Source organism: Lithobates pipiens, unplaced genomic scaffold, assembly GCF_037356315.1.
Source record: "Lithobates pipiens isolate NorthernLeopardFrog02 unplaced genomic scaffold, aLitPip1_a1.2 Scaffold_8, whole genome shotgun sequence".
Taxonomy (NCBI): domain Eukaryota; kingdom Metazoa; phylum Chordata; class Amphibia; order Anura; family Ranidae; genus Lithobates; species Lithobates pipiens.
This window is the reverse complement of record NW_027507903.1, coordinates 675,244,900-675,263,707: the sequence shown is the minus strand read 5'-3', so window position 1 is coordinate 675,263,707 and position 18,808 is coordinate 675,244,900. Positions and strand designations below refer to the sequence as shown.

General features: G+C 47.6%; 1 protein-coding gene across 2 annotated transcripts in view; it reads left to right on the top strand.

Moving 5' to 3' along the window:
• The window catches only part of LOC143961987 (NACHT, LRR and PYD domains-containing protein 12-like), a 164,479-nt gene that overhangs the window by 122,687 nt on the left and 22,984 nt on the right, over positions 1-18,808 (top strand). For both annotated transcript variants that reach the window (XM_077471329.1, XM_077471330.1), the window contains exon 8: positions 1,604-1,774. In XM_077471329.1, coding sequence (XP_077327455.1) covers positions 1,604-1,774 — 171 coding nt within the window. The remainder of the gene's footprint in view (positions 1-1,603; positions 1,775-18,808) is intronic.

Sequence of the window (18,808 nt, the reverse complement as noted above, 5' to 3'; positions counted from 1 at the left end):
GACGTCCCCCCTCCCACCGCTGTTACCGGTGCTCCCGCTCGATCAGGAGCACCGATTCCTGGTGCGATGCCTCCGGCCCCTGGGGAGGAACTGGAACGAAGCCGTAATCGGCGTCATTCCAGTCTCCTCATAGTAAACAAGGAAGCGACGTCATGACGTCACTTCCCGTTTACTCGGCTGCCAATGGTGCCGGTTTTAAAAAAATATCCGGTATTCAGAATCGCAGTTTTCGGCGATCTGAATACATTGAAGTGTAAAGGAGGGGTGGGGGGTCTTTTAGACCCCTGATCCCTCCATAAAGAGTACCTGTCACCGCCTATTACTGTCACAAGGGATGTTTACATTCCTTGTGACAGCAATAAAAGTGATCAATTTTTTTTTTAAAACAATTTAGTCATTTTAAAATAAATAAAATAAATAAAAAAATAAAATAATTTTTTTAAAGCGCCCGCCTTCCCCGCGAGCTTGCGAAGCAAAGAAAACGCATACGGAAGTCGCACCCGCATATGTAAACGGTGTTCAAATCACACATGTGAGGTATCGCCACGATCGTCAGAGCTAGAGCAATAATTCTAGCACTAGACCTCCTCTGTAACACTAACCTGGTAACCGTAAAAAATGTTTAAAGCGTCGCCTATTGAGATTTTTAGGTACCGTATTTTGTCGTCAATCCACAAGTGCGTGCAATTATAAAGTGTGACATGTTTGGTATCTATTTACTCGGCGTAACATTATCTTTCACATTATGCAAAAAAATGGGATCATTTTACTGTTTTTTTTTTTTTATTCAAGTGTCCCTTTTCCCAAAAAGTTGCATTTAAAACACTGCTGCGCAAATACCGTGTGACATAAAATATTGCAACACTCGCCGTTTTATTCTCTAGAGTCTCTGTTAAAAAAATATATATAATGTTTGGGGGTTCCAAGTAATTTTCTAGCAAAAAATATGGATTTTAACTTGAAAACACCAAATGCCAAAAATAGGCTTAGTCATGAAAGGGTTAATGTGAAGTGTCCCCCATGTGAATGTAGAATCCCATTGTAAATGTGGAATATCCACCAATATAGTACTTGTATCTCTAATATATCCCAGAAGTCTGAGCTCTAAAGGCTGGAAATGTATATCCACCCCTCCCCCCTACATTCTCTATAAGGGATCCTTTTCCTGTCACAATCCGGTGACCTTCAATGGGAACTCCTGATTGGTGGACTTTAGGAAGGTGATGGAATATTGGGGTCACTGGGGTATCCACCAAAAGAAATTCTGCTGTTTTATTTCATAAACCCCCCAGATCCTTTCCTTTTATCTATCAATTTCAGAAGCCCCTGTATGAGACACTGTGTGAGGTCCTGCTTAATAACCGGGTACATAAGGGGGTAGACTGAGCTGTCACAGTGCCCCCTCTTTATACTGTGTAGACATAAGTACTACAACAGCTTCACCTTTATCAGCTTCCCTAATAACAAGATCTTTCCTCTGTATAACATTCTGTATATCCTGATATTCCGCTCTAGTGATGTTATGTTACTTTTCACTAAATGGGAATAATTCCTCATATTCATCTTATAATATAATATCATGTGTCTGGATTTGTCTCTGCAGGTTGATTAGATGTGATGTGACTTCCTCCGGCTGTGATGATCTCCGATCCATTCTTATCAATAATCAATCCCTCATCACACTGGATTTATCATGGAATAATCTGGAAGACTCTGGAATGAAACTTCTATGTGAGGGGCTCAGAGATCCTGGCTGTACTCTGCAGCACCTGAAGTGAGAATTATCCTATAAATGATATAATATTCTGCAGGATTCTGGTATAAATCTTCTATGTGAGGGATCCAGACATGTCACCTAGATGAAAGTTATACAAAGACAGACCTGTGATTGGCCGGAGTTCCCATCATAGTCCTTCAGGTCACTCGCTGTTATTGGCTTTCATCCCCTCCCCCTCCACTGACTATCAGAGATCAGACTTTGGCTGGGGTCACACTGGAGGTCACAACGGCTCACAGCAGGGGGTCCGGTGCATCTCCATTCACCATTTCAGGTCCAATTTCTCCCAGAATTCTAGGCTGAATTCAGACCTGAAACAGACCAGAAGATGCACAGGACTCTGTATTCTCTTCATTCAGTGACCAATCATAGACAGATGGTCCTCAATTAGAATCTGGAAGGACAGAGCGAGTTTCTAGACCAGAAGTGACCCCTAGATGCCAATAAAATCCCCCCATCCTTGTAGATACAAAAGTGTCACCTCACTGAGCCTCAAAGAGAAGTCCTAGTCATTTCATCTACAAGCCCAGCAGGGGACGAGGCCGATACAGGGAGAAGACCCCGAACTGTCTGCCAGACATTGATTTATATCAGAGATCAGAGGAATCTATTTTATCTCTCATACAAAATAAAATATGAGTTGCAGAGAGATGGAAATAATTGCCCCTGATTGTAGACATGTTGGGGTACATGTACACATAACATTGTATGTGTAGTGAGGATAGAATCCAGGAGAAACCCCCAGAATGGTTCTATGGGGTCTGATCACACCAGACAAGCACTGATTGGTCTTGTTGGGATCAGACTGACATGCCGGTGTTACCAATCCTCATCCATCAGAACCATTCATGGTCCATTTGTCTCTGGTTCCTTCAGAACACAGGACCGGTTTGTGGGCTGCGCAGGGAACACCCCCCAGGGTTGATTGGCTTATGGCTAAATTCCACCCACCTCCATAAAGTGAGGATCCTAACAAACTCTAGAGCTCTTTAAAGTAATTACCTTTTGCAGATACTGCCCCATCACATTATCCCCATCAAAACTGCCCCATCATACTGACACCACCAAAATTGCCCCATTCTATTGCCCCATAAAAACTGCCCCATCAAAAGTGCCCCATCCTACTGCCCCATTAAATTTTCCCCATCATATTGCCCACATCAAAATGACTCCTTTATACTGCCACCATAAAAATTGCCCCATCATATTGCCCCATCAAAATTTCCCCATTATACTACCACCACCAAAATTGCCCCATCCTACAGCTCCATCATTTAGCCCCCATCAAATTGCCCCATCATATTGCTGAGTTTAAAATTGCCCAATCATACTGCCACCATTATATTTCCCCATCAAAATTGCCCCATCATACTGCCACCATCAAAATTGCTATAATCAAAATTGCCTCATCCTATTGCCCCAATCAAATTGCCCCATCAAATTACCCCCATCAAAACTCCCCCATCATACTGCCAGCATCAAAATTGCCCCATCATACTACCACAATCAAAACTGCCCCATCATATTGCCCCCCCTCAAAATTTCCCCTTCATACTGCCACCATCAAAATTGCCACAATCAAAATTGTCCCATCAAAACTGCCCCATCCCTTTTACCCCAATCAAATTTCCTCATAAAATTTCCCCCTTAAAATTACCGCATCAAAACTGCCCCATTATACTGTCACCATCAAAATTGCTCCATCATATTGCCACAATCAAAATTACCCCATCAAAATTGCCCCAATCAAATGTCCCCATCAAATTGCCCCCATTAAAATTGCCCTATTATACTGCCACCACCAACATTGCCCCATCCTATTGCCCCAATTATACTGCCTCCATCACAATTTCCCCATTATACTGCCACCACCAAAATTACCCCATCAAAACTGCCTCAAATTGCCCCATTGACACTGCCCCATCCTATTGCGCCATCATAATGCCCCATCAAAATTGCCCCATCATACTGCCACCATCAAAACTACCCCATCCTATTGCCCCATCAAAATTGTGCCATTATACTACCACCATCAAAATTGTCACAATCAAAACTGCCTCATCCTATTGCCCCATCAAATTGCTCCACCATACTGCCACCATAAAAATTGCCCCATCATACTGCCACAATCTAAATTGCCCCATCAAAATCGCCCCATGAAATTTCCCCATAAAATTGCCCCATTATACTGCCACCATCAAAATTTCCCCACAAAAACTGCCCAATCATACTGCCACCATCAAAATTGCCCCATCAAAATGTCCCTATTATACTGCCACCATAAAAATTGCCTCGTCAAAATTGCTGCATCAAAATTGCCTCGTCAAAATTGCTCCATCAAAATTGCCCCACAACCCCAGTGCTGTGATTGGCTGGCAATACCACAACCCCAGTGCTGTGATTGTCTGGTACCACAACCCCAGTTCTGTGATTGGCTGGTAAGGCTTCATGCACACAAGACGCTGTTAAACGCGTGTTCAGAGGCAGTTGGACACTTTTTTTCAACTGCCCCTGAACTCATTCAATGTTATCCTGTGTCCATGTACACAGTCTCGTTTTTTGCCGTTTTTAGGCAGTTGAGTTTAACCTCGTTTTTCCAGAAGCAAAAACCTTTTTTTCGTATCATCTTCCAGGACAGCCTATGAGATATAGGGCTCCTCCCTCTGGGACAGGAAACACGTCAACCCAATCAAATAAAAGGTGTGGTCCTCCAGGCCCTCCTTAGTTTTTGTGTTTCCTGCCGGACGGGAAGGAGCACATCAGAACTAGTAAGGGGAGCTCCTTCTTCTCAGGGGTTTGTCCTGGGGGGAGCTCCTGGTGGACCTGACCCTTAGCACCCCTCGGTCCGTTCGGAGGGAGGAGAGGGTAGCTATCAGTCCCCGCTGCCATGTAACGTTCGGAGAGAACGGGACTCCGATGGGAGGCAGTCTCCTCCTCTGTAGCGCTAACCGCTCATACCTGGTCGGTCGGATGGCGGGCGAGAGACGTTCGTTTCACTGGCTGGCGTTCGGGTACTGTAAGCGGTGCATTCGTAAGGAACGCATGGCGTTGGGGGTGGAGTTTTTGCGTTCCGGCATCCGGAAGTGGGAAAGACGCACTTCCGCCGGATTCGCGTCATCTGGGGGCGCCGCAGGACCTGTTCCAGTCCTTTGGGCGTGGTGGTGTGGCTACAGGGTTGCCTGGAGCGGTGTGAAGGCTCAGAGAGGCTGAGTAAGACACTGGAACCATGGAGGGCGCAGTTGTGCAGGTGGACTCAAGTTCAACAGGCTCCAGCACCTCTCAGGTAAGCTTGGTGAGGGCAGACCAGGACTTACACTGGGGGGTGGAGGGGTCACTCTGACCCTCCCGGGGTGGAGAACCTGCTGGTGAGGGGGGGGCACTTCCTAGGCAGACCCTAGAAGCACAGTGGTGTGGTCAGGGGTGGTATTTTAATGGGACCCTGTTTTTCTTTGTTTTTAGGTCACATAGGACAGAGCCCAGATACCTTTGCCCAGAAGGAAATGTGCCGTGTGTGGGGCTAAGTTAGGCACGGGTTGGGAGAAGCCGCTTTGCCCGGATTGTGTCAGTAGCCTGGTGAAAGAGGACTCGGTGGCAGCTTGCCACAAGGTTTTGACGTCCGTTAAGGATGAGATAGCATCCACCTTCCAGTCATTCAAGAGCATGATGGATAGGATGCAGGGTCCTTCTGTCTCTTTACCCAGCGCCGTGAGTATGCCCTCCTTGTCTGAACCAAGTCAGGAGGAGGAGGTGGATAAGGAGAGGTTACCTAGGTCATTAGCCTCCTCTAGGACAAAATCTACTTCTGAGTTAGAGGGGGAGGAAGAATCCATTAGATCAGCCAGATACAAGCTGTCTTTGGACGATGTGGGTGACCTCCTCAAGGCAATATTTAACACTTTGGAGATCAGGGAAGAACAGGTCCATCTTTCAAAACACGACATGATGTATCAGGGGTCGAGTGTGCTGAAAGACAGGGTATTCCCCATCCATAAATCGCTGATTGAGACGATTCTGCTGGAGTGGGAACAACCGTAAAAAAGGCCATTTTTTTCAGGTAGCCTTAAAAGGAGGTTCCCTTTTGAGACGGATGCGGTGCATCCCTGGAACAAGGTTCCCAAACTTGATGCTCCCTTGGCTAAAGTCTCTAGAAAGACAGATTTGGCCTTTGACGATATGGGTTCACTCAGGGATCCTATGGATAAGAGGGGAGACGTGCTGCTTAAGAGGGCCTGGGACGCCTCTTCCATTGGGCTTAAACCAGCATTAGCAGCTACCTGTGTGGCCAGAAACTTAGAGTGTTGGCTTACACAGTTACAATCGCATATTTCAGCGGGCACTTCCAGACAACAGCTGTTGAAGTCCTTTCCGCTACTGTTCAAGGCAGTGGGGTTTTTGGCCGATGCCTCTGCAGAATCAGTCAAATTGGCTGCTAGATCTGCAGCACTAGTGAACGCTGCCAGAAGGGCCGTTTGGCTTAAAACCTGGTCAGGCGACGTATCTTCGAAATTGAAGCTATGTGGATTACCGTTTTCAGGGGACCATTTGTTCGGGCCCGGCCTGCAAGAGGCGTTAGAGCGCACGCAGGATGGGAAGAAAGCTCTCCCAGAAAAGAAAAAGAAACCTGAAGTAAAGCGCCTTTTTTCAAGGCTGTAGGCAGCAGAACCTGCAGGAAAGGGAGGTTCGCCCCAAAAAACATTGGACAGGTCACAAGGGAAGGGGCAGAGGAGGAATCTTATTCAATCCTCCTCAACCCTCCACTAAAACCCAGTGACTCCTGCGTCCCGGTGGGAGGAAGACTGGGGAAGTTCCTTCCACAATGGGATACTTCAACCGAAAGCCCGTTCATTCGAGATGTAATAAGGAACGGCTACAGGTTGGAGTTTGGTTCAGTTCCCCTCCCAAATTTTCAGGTAACCAGGTTACCAAGAGAAGGCAAAGGCTCTGGGTCTTCTCCTGGGGGATCTGGTGGACCAAGAAGTACTGGTGCAGGTGCCTCCGGAGGAGCAAGGCTTGGGGGTTTACTCCCACGTATTCGTGGTAAAGAACCCTTTCGGGAAAATTCAGGCTGATACTGAATCTCCGTCCCCTGAACAGGTTCATAAAATAAAAGCCGTTCCGTATGGAGTCAATCTTCTCGCTAACCAAGTTTCTGTTTCAGGGTTGTCACATGGCCACCGTGGATCTCAGGGATGCATATTTGCATATCCCGATTCATCTGGAGTCCCAGAGGTTTCTCAGGTTGGCGGTGAGGATGAACACGGGAGTGTTACACCTCCAGTTTCGAGCTCTCCCTTTCGGGCTTTCAGCCTCGCCAAGGATCTTTACAAAGGCACTGGTCCCGTTAAGGCTCAAGGCTATAACAGTGATTCCATATCTGGACGATCTACTGTTCATAGCCCAGTCGGCCCAACAGCTGCAGAAGGATGTGCAGGAGGCCTTGGGTTTCCTGCGCTCACTGGGGTGGCTGATAAACCAGGAAAAATCCCAGTTGACCCCCTCACAGGAAGTCCTGTATTTAGGATACAGGATTTCTTCAGTGGAGATGAGGGTGTTTCTTCCTGCGGAGAAGATCAAAAAGCTAGAGCAGGCGGTAGCCCAACTTCAATCAGGTCGGGAAGCCCAGATCAGGGAGGTTATGAGAGTCCTGGGGTTGATGACATCATGCTTTCCAGCGGTGGCCTGGGCAAGGCATCATCAGCGCCCTTTGCAGAGACTTATGCTTCGTTATTGGGATGGCAGGGAGCAGAGCTTGGATCAGGTTATGCCCCTATCCTCTGCTGTCAGGAGGTCTCTGTGGTGGTGGCGGGCCCAGGTCAACCTGGACAAGGGTCTTCCCTGGTCGTCCCCACAAGCTATGGTGGTGGTCACGACCGATGCCAGTGCACTGGGTTGGGGTGCCCACCTAGAGGGAATCTTAGCCCAAGGTACCTGGTCGAATCTAGAGGCAGGTCGTTCCTCAAACCAGAAGGAGCTTCTGGCAGTTTGGAAGGCTATAGAAACCTTCCAGTCCCAGTTACAGGGCAGGGATCTGCAGGTTCGGTCAGACAATGTGGCAGCAGTAGCCTACCTGAACAAGCAAGGGGGAACCAGAAGCCCCGCGCTGCAGGCAATTGCGGACAGAATCTTCTGCTGGGCAGAGAAGAACTTGTCCTCAATATCAGCAATTCATCTGAAGGGAACTCAGAGTTTGCTGGTCGACTTTCTCAGTCGGCAGAAGATAGGTCAGGACGAGTGGTCCCTCAACAAGGATGTGTTCGAAGAGATTGTGTCATGCTGGGGAAGGCCAGAAATAGACCTATTTGCAACAGAAAGCAACAGGAAGGTGACACAATTTTTTTTGGTTCACCCACAGGATCTGGCCAGGGGGATAGACGCCCTTGCCAATCCATGGTTGTTTGGCCTGTGTTATGCCTTCCCTCCTGTAAGGATGGTGGTGGAGGTTCTGCAGAAGTTCCGATCGGAAGCTACGGACCTCATTTTAGTGGCTCCTTTTTGACCAAGGAGACCCTGGTTTGCCAGCATAAAGAGGTTGGCTGTTCATCCTCCGATATTACTGCCAGTCAGGGAGGATTTGCTTTCCCAGGGGCCGATCCTGCATCCTGAAGCCGCGTACACACGGGGCGGACTGTCTGGCCAACTTAGTCCGTCAGACAATCCGACGGACAGTCCGTCATACTTTCGAATGAACGGACTTGCCCACACACGGCACTTTATGAGCGGACTAATACGGCGTACTAAGTCCGCCGTACTATCCGCCCTACTTTTGAAATGAACGGACTCGCCCACACACGCGGAGGAAAGTCCGCTCATTTCGAGCGCCTCTCCAGGTAGGCGGGGCCCGCGAAGGAGACGTCGCTGACCCCGCCGCCTGGAATGGACTTAAAGGGGAACCCCAACGCCGAAAAAAATCGACGTGGGGGTCCCCCCCAAGTCCACAACAGACCCTTGTCCGAGCACGCTACCCGGCCGGCCAGGAAAGGGGGGCGAGCGAGTGCCCCCCTCCTGAGCCGTACCAGGCCGCGTGCCCTCAAAATGGGGGGGTGCCTTGGGGAAGGGGGGGCCGCGCGGCCCCCCCACCCCAAAGCACCTTGTCCCCATGTTGATGAGGACAAGGGCCTCTTCCCGACAACCCTGGCCGTTGGTTGTCAGGGTCTGCGGGCGGGGGGCTTATCGGAATCCGGGAGCCCCCTTTAATAAGGGGGCCCCCGGATACCGGCCCCCCACCCTATGTGAATGAGTATGGGGTACAATGTACCCCTACCCATTCACCTGTGGAAAAAAAGTACAAAAAAACCACAACACAGGGTTAAAATATTTTATTGCACAGCTCCCGGGGTCTTCCGTCTTCGGGGGTCTTCTCGCCGGACTCCTCCGCTATCTTCTTGTAGCTCTTTTGCTAGCGGAGGAGTCCGGCTTTCTTCCTCGCCGCCGGCCTCTTCTCCCGACTTCGGGGGTCTTGTCCCCCTCTTCGGTTCTTCTGCCGGGCCACCGCGCCTTCTTATAGCTCTTTTACAGGCGGTGGCCCGGTCTTCTGTCGCCGCCTTCCGTTCTTCTTCTTCTTCTTCTTCTTCTTCTTCTTCTTCTTCTGATGTTGCCTCGACGATCTCTCTGGCCGAAATGCCAGGGATGCACTGCGCGGCCACTTATATAGGGACAATGGGGCGGTGTCACATGGCTTTATGTCACATGGGTTGGTCACATGGGTTGATGTCACATGGGGATTATGACATCGTAAGGGGGCGGGGTCACCATGTGACCAACCCATGTGACATAAAGCCATGTGACACCGCCCCATTGTCCCTATATAAGTGGCCACGCAGTGCGTCCCTGGCATTCCGGCCGGAGAGATCGTCGAGGCAACATCTCCTGGAGAAGAAGAAGAAGAACGGAAGGCGGCGGTGACGGCGGTGACAGAAGACCGGGCCACCGCCTGTAAAAGAGCTATAAGAAGGCGCGGTGGCCCGGCAGAAGAACCGAAGAGGGGGACAAGACCCCCGAAGTCGGGAGAAGAGGCCGGCGGCGAGGAAGAAAGCCGGACTCCTCCGCTAGCAAAAGAGCTACAAGAAGATAGCGGAGGAGTCCGGCGAGAAGACCCCCGAAGACGGAAGGCCCCCGGAGCTGTACAATAAAATATTTTAACCCTGTGTTGTGTTTTCAATAAAATATTTTAACCCTGTGTTGTGTTTTTTTTTGTACTTTTTTTCCACAGGTGAATGGGTAGGGGTACATTGTACCCCATACTCATTCACATAGGGTGGGGGGCCGGTATCCAGGGGCCCCCTTATTAAAGGGGGCTCCCAGATTCCGATAAGCCCCCCGCCCGCAGACCCCGACAACCAATGGCCAGGGTTGTCAGGAAGAGGCTCTTGTCCTCATCAACATGGGGACAAGGTGCTTTGGGGTGGGGGGGCCGCGTGGCCCCCCCTTCCCCAAGGTACCCCCCATGTTGAGGGCACGCGGCCTGGTACGGCTCAGGGGGGGGGGGGGCGCTCGCTCGCCCCCCTTTCCTGGCCGGCCGGGTAGCGTGCTCGGACAAGGGTCTGTTGTGGACTTGGGGGGGACCCCCACGCCTATTTTTTTTCGTTGGGGTTCCCCTTTAAGTCCATACCAGGCGGCGGGGCAAGCGACGTCTCCTTCGCGGGCCCCGCCTACCTGGATACCCACTCGAAATGAGCGGACTTTTCTCCGGGCGGGAAAAGTCTGCTCATTTCAAAAGTACGGCGGACTGGCACACACGGGCGGATTGTCCGCCGAAATGCGAGTCCGATGGACTGTATTACGAAAATTCAGAAATACTTAGTCCGCCAGACTGCATGCTGAAAAAGTCCGCTGAAGCCCACACACGAGCGGACTGTCCGCTGAAATGTGTTTCGGCGGACTAAGTAGGCCAGACAGTCCGCCCGTGTGTACACGGCTTCAGATAGAGAGACTCAAGCTTGCGGCCTGGTATCTGAGGAACAGATCTTAAGATCACAGGGTTTTTCAGAGAGAGTGGTTAAGACCTTGTTAGAATGCTGTAAACCAGTAACTAGAGCGATTTACGCCAAGATAGGAAAAAGGTTTAATTCCTGGTTGCGAGAACAAGGGATTGCAAGTCCCGGGGTCCCGGCAGTCCTAGATTTTCTGCAAGCAGGGGTAGAGCTGGGCCTCTCTATCAGCACCCTAAAGGTATAGGTGGCGGCCTTAAGTGTTTTCCTTCAGTCCTTTCTCCAGCAGAATCCTTTTGTCAGGAACTTCTTCAAGGCTTTGGCTAGATCCAGGCCTGTGAGGATGAAGACCTGTCCTACTTGGGATTTGTTCTTGGTTCTTAGAGCTTTGACCCAAGGTCCATTTGAACCATTAGAGAAAGCATCACTTAAGTGGATGGTACTAAAAACTGTGTTTTTGATAGCGATCACGTCAGCTAGAAGGGTCAGTGATCTGAAGGCGCTCTCGGTCAGAGAGCCATTTTTGTTAATTTTAGAGGACAGGGTAGTACTTAAGACTGATCCTAGTTTTCTCCCTAAGGTTGTGTCCACTTTTCAGAGGACACAGGATATTATTTTACCAACATTTTTCTCAGCCTCAGGCGAGGGTGAGGCGAGATCTTTAAGTTTGTTAGACGTCAGGAGAAGTATATTAATTTTTTTAGAGGCCACTAGGGTCTTCAGGAAGTCAGACTCACTTTTTGTTAATTTTTCGGGCGCCCGCAAGGGCTGCAAGGCGTCCAAATCGTCTGTCACCAGGTGGATATGAATGGCGATAGTTAAAGCCTATGAATTAGAGGGAAAGCAGGCACCCTTAGTTAAGGCACACTCTACCAGGGCGGTTTCCGCATCATGGGCAGAGAGGGCTGGAGCCTCTCCGGAGGAGATCTGCAAGGCAACAACGTGGTCCAGCTACTCTACGTTTGCAAGACATTACCATCTGGATTTATGGTCTGATAAAGAGCAGACTTTTGGACGAAAGGTCCTCCAGGCAGTGGTCCCGCCCTGACAAGGTGAGCTCCTTGCTTATCTCAGAGGCTGTCCTGGAAGACGATACGAGAAAACCGGAGTTAGACTTACCAGTAACTCTTTTTCTAGGAGTCTTCCAGGACAGCCTGGTTTCCCACCCAAAGTTTAAGTTGGACTAAGTGGTGAGGATGTGTACTAACGTGATTGTTAGTGTGTGATGTCTTTCAGAGCCTTCCAGCAGTTCTTGGAGTAAAACTGAGGAGGGCCTGGAGGACCACACCTTTTATTTGATTGGGTTGACGTGTTTCCTGTCCCAGGGGGAGGAGCCCTATATCTCAGAGGCTGTCCTGGAAGACTCCTAGAAAAAGAGTTACCGGTAAGTCTAACTCCGGTTTTTACACGTTTCAGACGCAAAACGCAGCTACCGCGTTTTGTTGTGTTTTCGTTTATAAGCGTTTTTAAAGGTGACCTATTTTTTTTACATTAAAAATCTCAAAAATGATTGCAAATGATGAAAAACCATTAAAAAATATTTTAAACAATTGCAAGTGGACAATCCACAACTTGTGGCAAGTGACATGGCAGGTGGCAAGGGACATGGCAAGTGGACAATCCACAACTTGTAGCAAGTGACATGGCAAGTGGACAATCCACAACTTGTGACAGGTGACGTGACAAGTGACCAGGCAGGTGACGTGGCAAGTGGACAATCCACAACTTGTGGCAGGTGACATGGCAAGTCACGTAGCACGTGGACAATCCACAACTTGTGGCAGGTGGCGTGGCAAGTGGACAATCCACAACTTGTGGCAGGTGGCATGGCAGGTGACATGGCAGGTGACGTGGCAAGTGGATAATCCACAACTTGTGGCAGGTGACGTGGCAAGTGGATAATCCACAACTTGTGGCAGGTGACGTGGCAAGTGATGTGGCAGGTGACATGGCAAGTGGACAATCCACAACTTGTGGCAAGTGACATGGCAAGTGAACAATCCACAACTTAAGGCAGGTGACGTGGCAGGTGACGTGGCAGGTGACGTGGCAAGTGACATGGCAAGTCAACAACCCACAACTTGTGGCAGGTGACCTGGCAGGTGATGTGGCAGGTGATGTGGCAAGTGGACAGTCCACAACTTGTGGCAGGTTCCATGCCAAGTGACACGCTAAATACAGGTACACTTCTGCTCTCACAGCTGTTGCTACTCACTCTGGTCTCACAAAATTGCTGAAATAGTTAATACTGTTTTTTGAGCTTGGGGAGGGTCTATGATTTTTTTTTTTTTCCATGAAAGAATTTTATTGAAAATAAAATGAAAATACAGAAGTATCATAGAAATGAACTGACAATGTGTATAAATGGCAAACATTTGTAGGAGTAATTAACAGAGTGTACTGGTATTTCACCAACTTTATATGTCTCCACTTTGTAATGGTAGGCCGAGTCTCCCAATGCATCTGTCATTCATATATTTTTCAGGGTATGAAGCTTAAAAACTGCATTTCGATAATCAGATTAGGAGACTTTAGGTGGAAAAAAAAATTTTTTTTGGTATCCTCTGTCTCGGTAGGTAGAGTAGAAATGTAGATAGTCGTCTAGGTCAGGGTAGTCAAGGGCTAAAGAACGTCAGTCGTCAATAGGGAAAAGACTGAAAAAAGAAAACACAAAGAAAAGAAAAAAAAAATTAAAGGGAGGGGGGGGGGGAGTATCTTAGAGGGAAGTGACTAGGGGGGAGATAGGAAGGGGTAGATGGAGAGTCAGGGGAGGGGGTGTGTCATCCAAGGGTGTTGCCCTCCCGGCCTCCACCATTTTCCAGTGAGGGGGGGTTCCATGTAGGGGCCCCCGACCAGCGGTTTTCCCTGGGCCCCTATATATGTGGGCCAGGGATATTAGACAGGACAAGCAGAAATGTTTAACTGGGGAGAACTGGTGGGGAAACTCCTGAGCCGCTATTAGTACAGTGAGGACGATTTGGGTTCATTATGGTGGAGTATCTGTCTGAAGTACTAAAGTGCTTCCAACAGGCCCATGTCTGTGAGTATTTTGAAGGGGAATCTCGGGCAATGTAGATCAATTCTTCCATCTCGGCTATTCTCCCCACGCGCATAAGCCATTCAGATGTCGTTGGAGTATGTGGGGTGCCCCAGTGAGATGAAATGCACAGTTTAGCAGCATTTATCATATGAACCCCTACGGATTTCCTGTACAATTGGGTTGAGGTGGAAGCGTGGTGTAAAATGAGCCGAGCTGGGGTGAAATCAATAGGATATGTGGTTACTTGTGAGGTCATATCACGTACCTGTGTCCAGAAAGTCTGAAGGAGTTGGCATGACCACCATATGTGCAGGAATGTGCCTCTATCGTTCGAGCACCTCCAGCACTTATCAGATGTGTCAGGATTGAATTTGTGTAAGAGCTCTGGTGTGCGGTACCATCTGGAGAGCGTTTTGTAGTTATTTTCTTGAATCGAGACGTTAAGTTAGCCTTTATGGGCTATCGTAAAGATACGTTCCCAGTCTGCTTCTGATAAATCTAGTTGTAGATCTTTTTCCCATGACTGACATGCCTTCCCTTCTTTCGGGGATACTGCTGTGAAGAACGTGGAGTGTATGTTGGAGATCATATGTTGTTGCGTCGTGGTCTGGGAACATAAATTCTCAAATGGGGTCAGGTCTCGCGCCAGATGCGAATCCTGGTTGTTTGTGGTGAGGAAGTGTCGGACTTGGAAATAGGACCAATAGGGGAATGCAGGGCTATCTGGGAGGCGTGGAAGTGCGTTTCGTTCTAGGAGTGTGCCCCCCTGGAAGAAGTGGCGGACTAAGATTGATTCATGTGGCCATATATTTGCTAGGAAATTACTGGACATCCCAGGAGAAAAGGCTGGGTTATAGCGAACCGGTGTGAGGGGGCCCAGATTGGATGAGATCCGGGATTCCCTACACACCTCCCTGAAGCATCCCAAGGTTGCTCCTATGAGGGGATGTTCCATCAAGGTCTTGGGCACATGGGGGAAAAGTATCCACGGCGTGGACTTGAGAGGTAATTCTGAGAATGATTCCTCTAAGGTTACCCAGTCCTTACAGCTTTTGTGTAAAGACCAATCTACTATGCTTCCAAGGTGGCAGGCTCGGGAGTAGTTTAGGATATCTGGGGGACCGTTTCCTCCTTTAGTTTTGGGCTTAGAAAGTTGAGAGAAACTTATCCTTGGACTTTTTTGTCTCCATAGGAACTTTAAGGATAGACATTTTACTGTCTGAAAGAAAGCTTTTGGAAGTTTAATGGGGAGTGCTTGCAAAAGATATAAGATACGTGGGAGGACATTCATTTTATGAATGGCCACTCGACCAAACCAAGAAAAATTAGGTCTTTCCCATCTGCGTAGGTCTTCAGAAATGGACTGGACCAGTGGAGCAAAGTTTTTTGCATATAAATCTGATAAATGAGTGGTTAGTTGGGTACCTAGGTATGTGATAGCGTCTTTTTTCCATACGAAGGGGAAATTATTTTGACATTGGGTGACAATCTCTTCTGGTAGGGAAATGTTTAGGGCGTGGGATTTAGAAAAATTAATCTTTAAGTTGGATATGCTGTGGAAGAGTTTGGGAATCTACGTCAGAGGATCGGTCAGGAAGAGCAAGATATCGTCGGCAAAGGCCGCTAGCTTATATGTGCGTCCTGCTACTGGAATCCCTTTTATGTTATCATTGGAATGGAGGCATTGGAGGAAGGGTTCCAAGGTCAAAATGAAGAGGAGTGGGGAGAGTGGGCATCCCTGTCTCGTTCCGTTATGGATGGGGAAGGCGTTTGACAGATGGCCGTTAACCCGGACTCTTGCCGTCGGCGTAGCATATAAGGCCATTATGAAATCATACCTAAGGTTTTGTATTCCTAAGTGGCGTAAAACCGCACCTAGATAGTCTCAGGCCAACCTGTCAAACGCCTTCTCCGCATCCGAGGACAGAAAGAAACCCTGCCGGTGTTGAGTAGTCAATAGGTGGTGTAGGTTGATAGCTTTGATGGTGTTGTCCCTGGCCTCTCTGCCAGGGACAAACCCCACTTGATCTTTTGTAATAATAGAAGGTATGAAGGGCAATAGGTGGTTTGCTAGCATTTTGGCGAATAATTTAAGATCTACGTTAAGTAGGGATATCGGTCTGTAGTTGGTGACTGATGTAGTATCCTTATTTTCCTTGGGTATAACTGTAATATGCGCTTCTAGTAATCTGTGGACTGATGTGGAAGTTGGGGCAAGGGAATTGAATGCCTTGAGAAAAGGGGCCGATAGGAGATCTAGAAAAGTTTTATAATATGGTGCTGAGAAGCCGTCAGGGCCTGGACTTTTACCTGGTTTTAGTTGTTTGATGGCTCTCTTGAATTCGTCTATGGATAAGGGTTTATCTAATTCGCAGGCCTCTTCTCTGGGAATGGGCTTGAGGCTGTGTTTTTTAAGAAAGTCCGAGATAAGTGACTGCCTTTTTGCTTGACCTAGGGGGGTTTCAGACTGTTGGGTTAGATTATAGAGCTCTGTGAAATATAGTTCAAATTGTTTAGCTATGTCAGCTGTGGCCGAGTATGAATTACCCCTAGCGTCTTTTATATTATGCACGTTGGTACTGGCTTTTTGTGCTTGGATTGCTCTTGCCAGTAGCTTCCCACACTTGTTCCCCTGTTCGTAAAAAAAAAAGTTTTTGGCTTAAGGTAAATTTGCGGTGTAGGAGTTTACCGTGGATGACACACTTATGCGCTTCCCATACGTTAATGGGGGTTGTCTCCGGGTTATCGTTGTCATGGAAATATTCGCTTAGGCTTGTGCGAATGTAAGCGATATCACTTTCCGATGTGAGGAGCGAGGAGTCTAGTCTCCATAGTTTAGTGGACGGATTGTGTTCTGGAAATGTTAAGGAGAGGGTTATAGGGTGATGGTCCGAGATAAATAATGGTTCTATTGTAGCTGATGTAAGAAGGGCAAGATCTTTTTGTGAGAGAAACAGGTAGTCGATTCTAGAATACCTATTATGGGGTATTGAAAAGAAGGTATAATCCTTCTCGGTTGAGTGTAGGGTTCTCCGTGTGTCGTGAACGAGAAGGTCTTGCAGTTGTGTTTTAATTTGCCTTAACGCCCTGTAAGGCATTGCCGTGGACCCGGATGACGAATCCAGAAGGGGTTGCAGGGGCACATTAAAATCACCTCCAAGAGTTAAAATTCCCGATTGGAAGCTGGCTAGGGCAGATGCAACAGATCTAATAAAGCTAACCTGGGCAGTGTTGGGGCTGTAAATGTTGGCCAGAGTAACTGTTCGACTAAACAGGGTACCATTTAGAAAAATGAAGCGTCCGTCTGGATCTATATGGGTGTCTAATGTGTGCCAAAGGATATTTTTTGACAGCAAAATTGAGACTCCTTTCGTTTTAGCTAAATTATTAGATGCATGAAAGGACGTTGGGTATAAGCGGTTTGAGAATTTCAGGATGTGATTCGTGTGAAAGTCTCTTGCAAGAAGACGATGTCCGCTTTTAATTTGGCCATCCTGTCTAGAATTTGACTACGTTTTTCCAGGACATTTAAGCCTTTTACATTTTGTGAGACTACTTTAAGTTTAAGCTGTTGAAAAGTGTCCATGGTACTTGGGCTCAGTGCAGATATTAGAGTAAGCGCTCAGTACTCCACTCCCCTGAAGGATTGGTGTAAATAGGGAGTGTCCGAAATTGGACTGAACCCCCTAACTATTCCTCAATCTAAAGGAGTACTAGGGTGGAGACCGTGAGGGCGAGAGGGTCTATGATTTTAAGGAAAAAATATATATAAATGGCCGCGCTTAGGAAGGGGGGTTCAGGTTGCTGCCGCCCTTTAATTCCTCAGCCTCTGTTAGGAGTCTGTGGCTCTATAACTGTTTGTAATGTTGATATAGGGCTAGTGGCGCTACCTGTGCCAGACTACTTATTCTATCTATGAAATGACCAAATTTTGTTTAACAATACTTATTGTAGACAATGGGGTCAGTTAGTATGCACACCACATTGTCAGCCGTGTGTGTACTTATTATTATGTACACACATTATTATTATGCTGTGTATAATCACACAGCCGGGAGGTGGAAGTACCCGATGTAAGGCGCACAGAGGCGGAGAGTCTACATGCCCATAACCCCCTAGGGGGATAGGAATCTGGTGAGTGGGGATCCAAAGGGGCACGAGCACAGAAGTCACTGGATTCACGTGATCACGAAAGTCACCTTTTTCTTCTTTTTTTTGAGCCGTTTGGAACTTTATAAGACATCAATTGAACTTTATAAGTTGCACTGAGCACTTTTTGTATTTGGAACATTACACTTATATTGTTTGTGTTGTAATTTCCACAACGTTTACAACTTTGATGGCTGTGGACTGCTGATTATACATATAACTTATCGCGGCCATCTGCACAGTCTAAAAATATCTTTATATATTTTGTGTTTTTTGCACTGTACACTTTATGTATGAGGTTTTGGATTGCTGCTTGTATAGTTTTACCTGTACAAACCTTTTTGCGCTGCTTTGCACTTTATAGCACTTTTTTGCACTTGTGCACCTTATGAGTTCATAGTATATATTTTTTCATATATTTGCTGGAAGTTACAGTAGTAGTACTAAGATTAAGTCCTGAAGTCTCCTTGCATATACAGTAGAATAGAACTGTGTATGAGGGAATACATTCAGGTTTCTTAATTTATAGGTGGGTACATCACGTACACGTATAGTTTTACTTTTTCCAATTTTATTTACCCTTCTTTCCCTCTCCTTTCCGGGCTATTATCCTACTCATAATAATAAGTACACACAAGGCTGACAATGTGGTGTGCATACTAACTGACCCCATTGTCTACAATAAGTATTGTTAAACAAAATTTGGTCATTTCATAGATAGAATAAGTAGTCTGGCACAGGTAGCGCCACTAGCCCTATATCAACATTGCAAACGGTCTATGATGTTAGCTTAACTAAACACTTCTAGACACAAATGCGGTAAAACGCTGCTAAATCGCAGTAAACAGGCGTTTCTAAACGCTGGTTTCAGCTTTTAAAAACATGTGTCCAGCAGAGTTTGCATCGGTGTCTCGT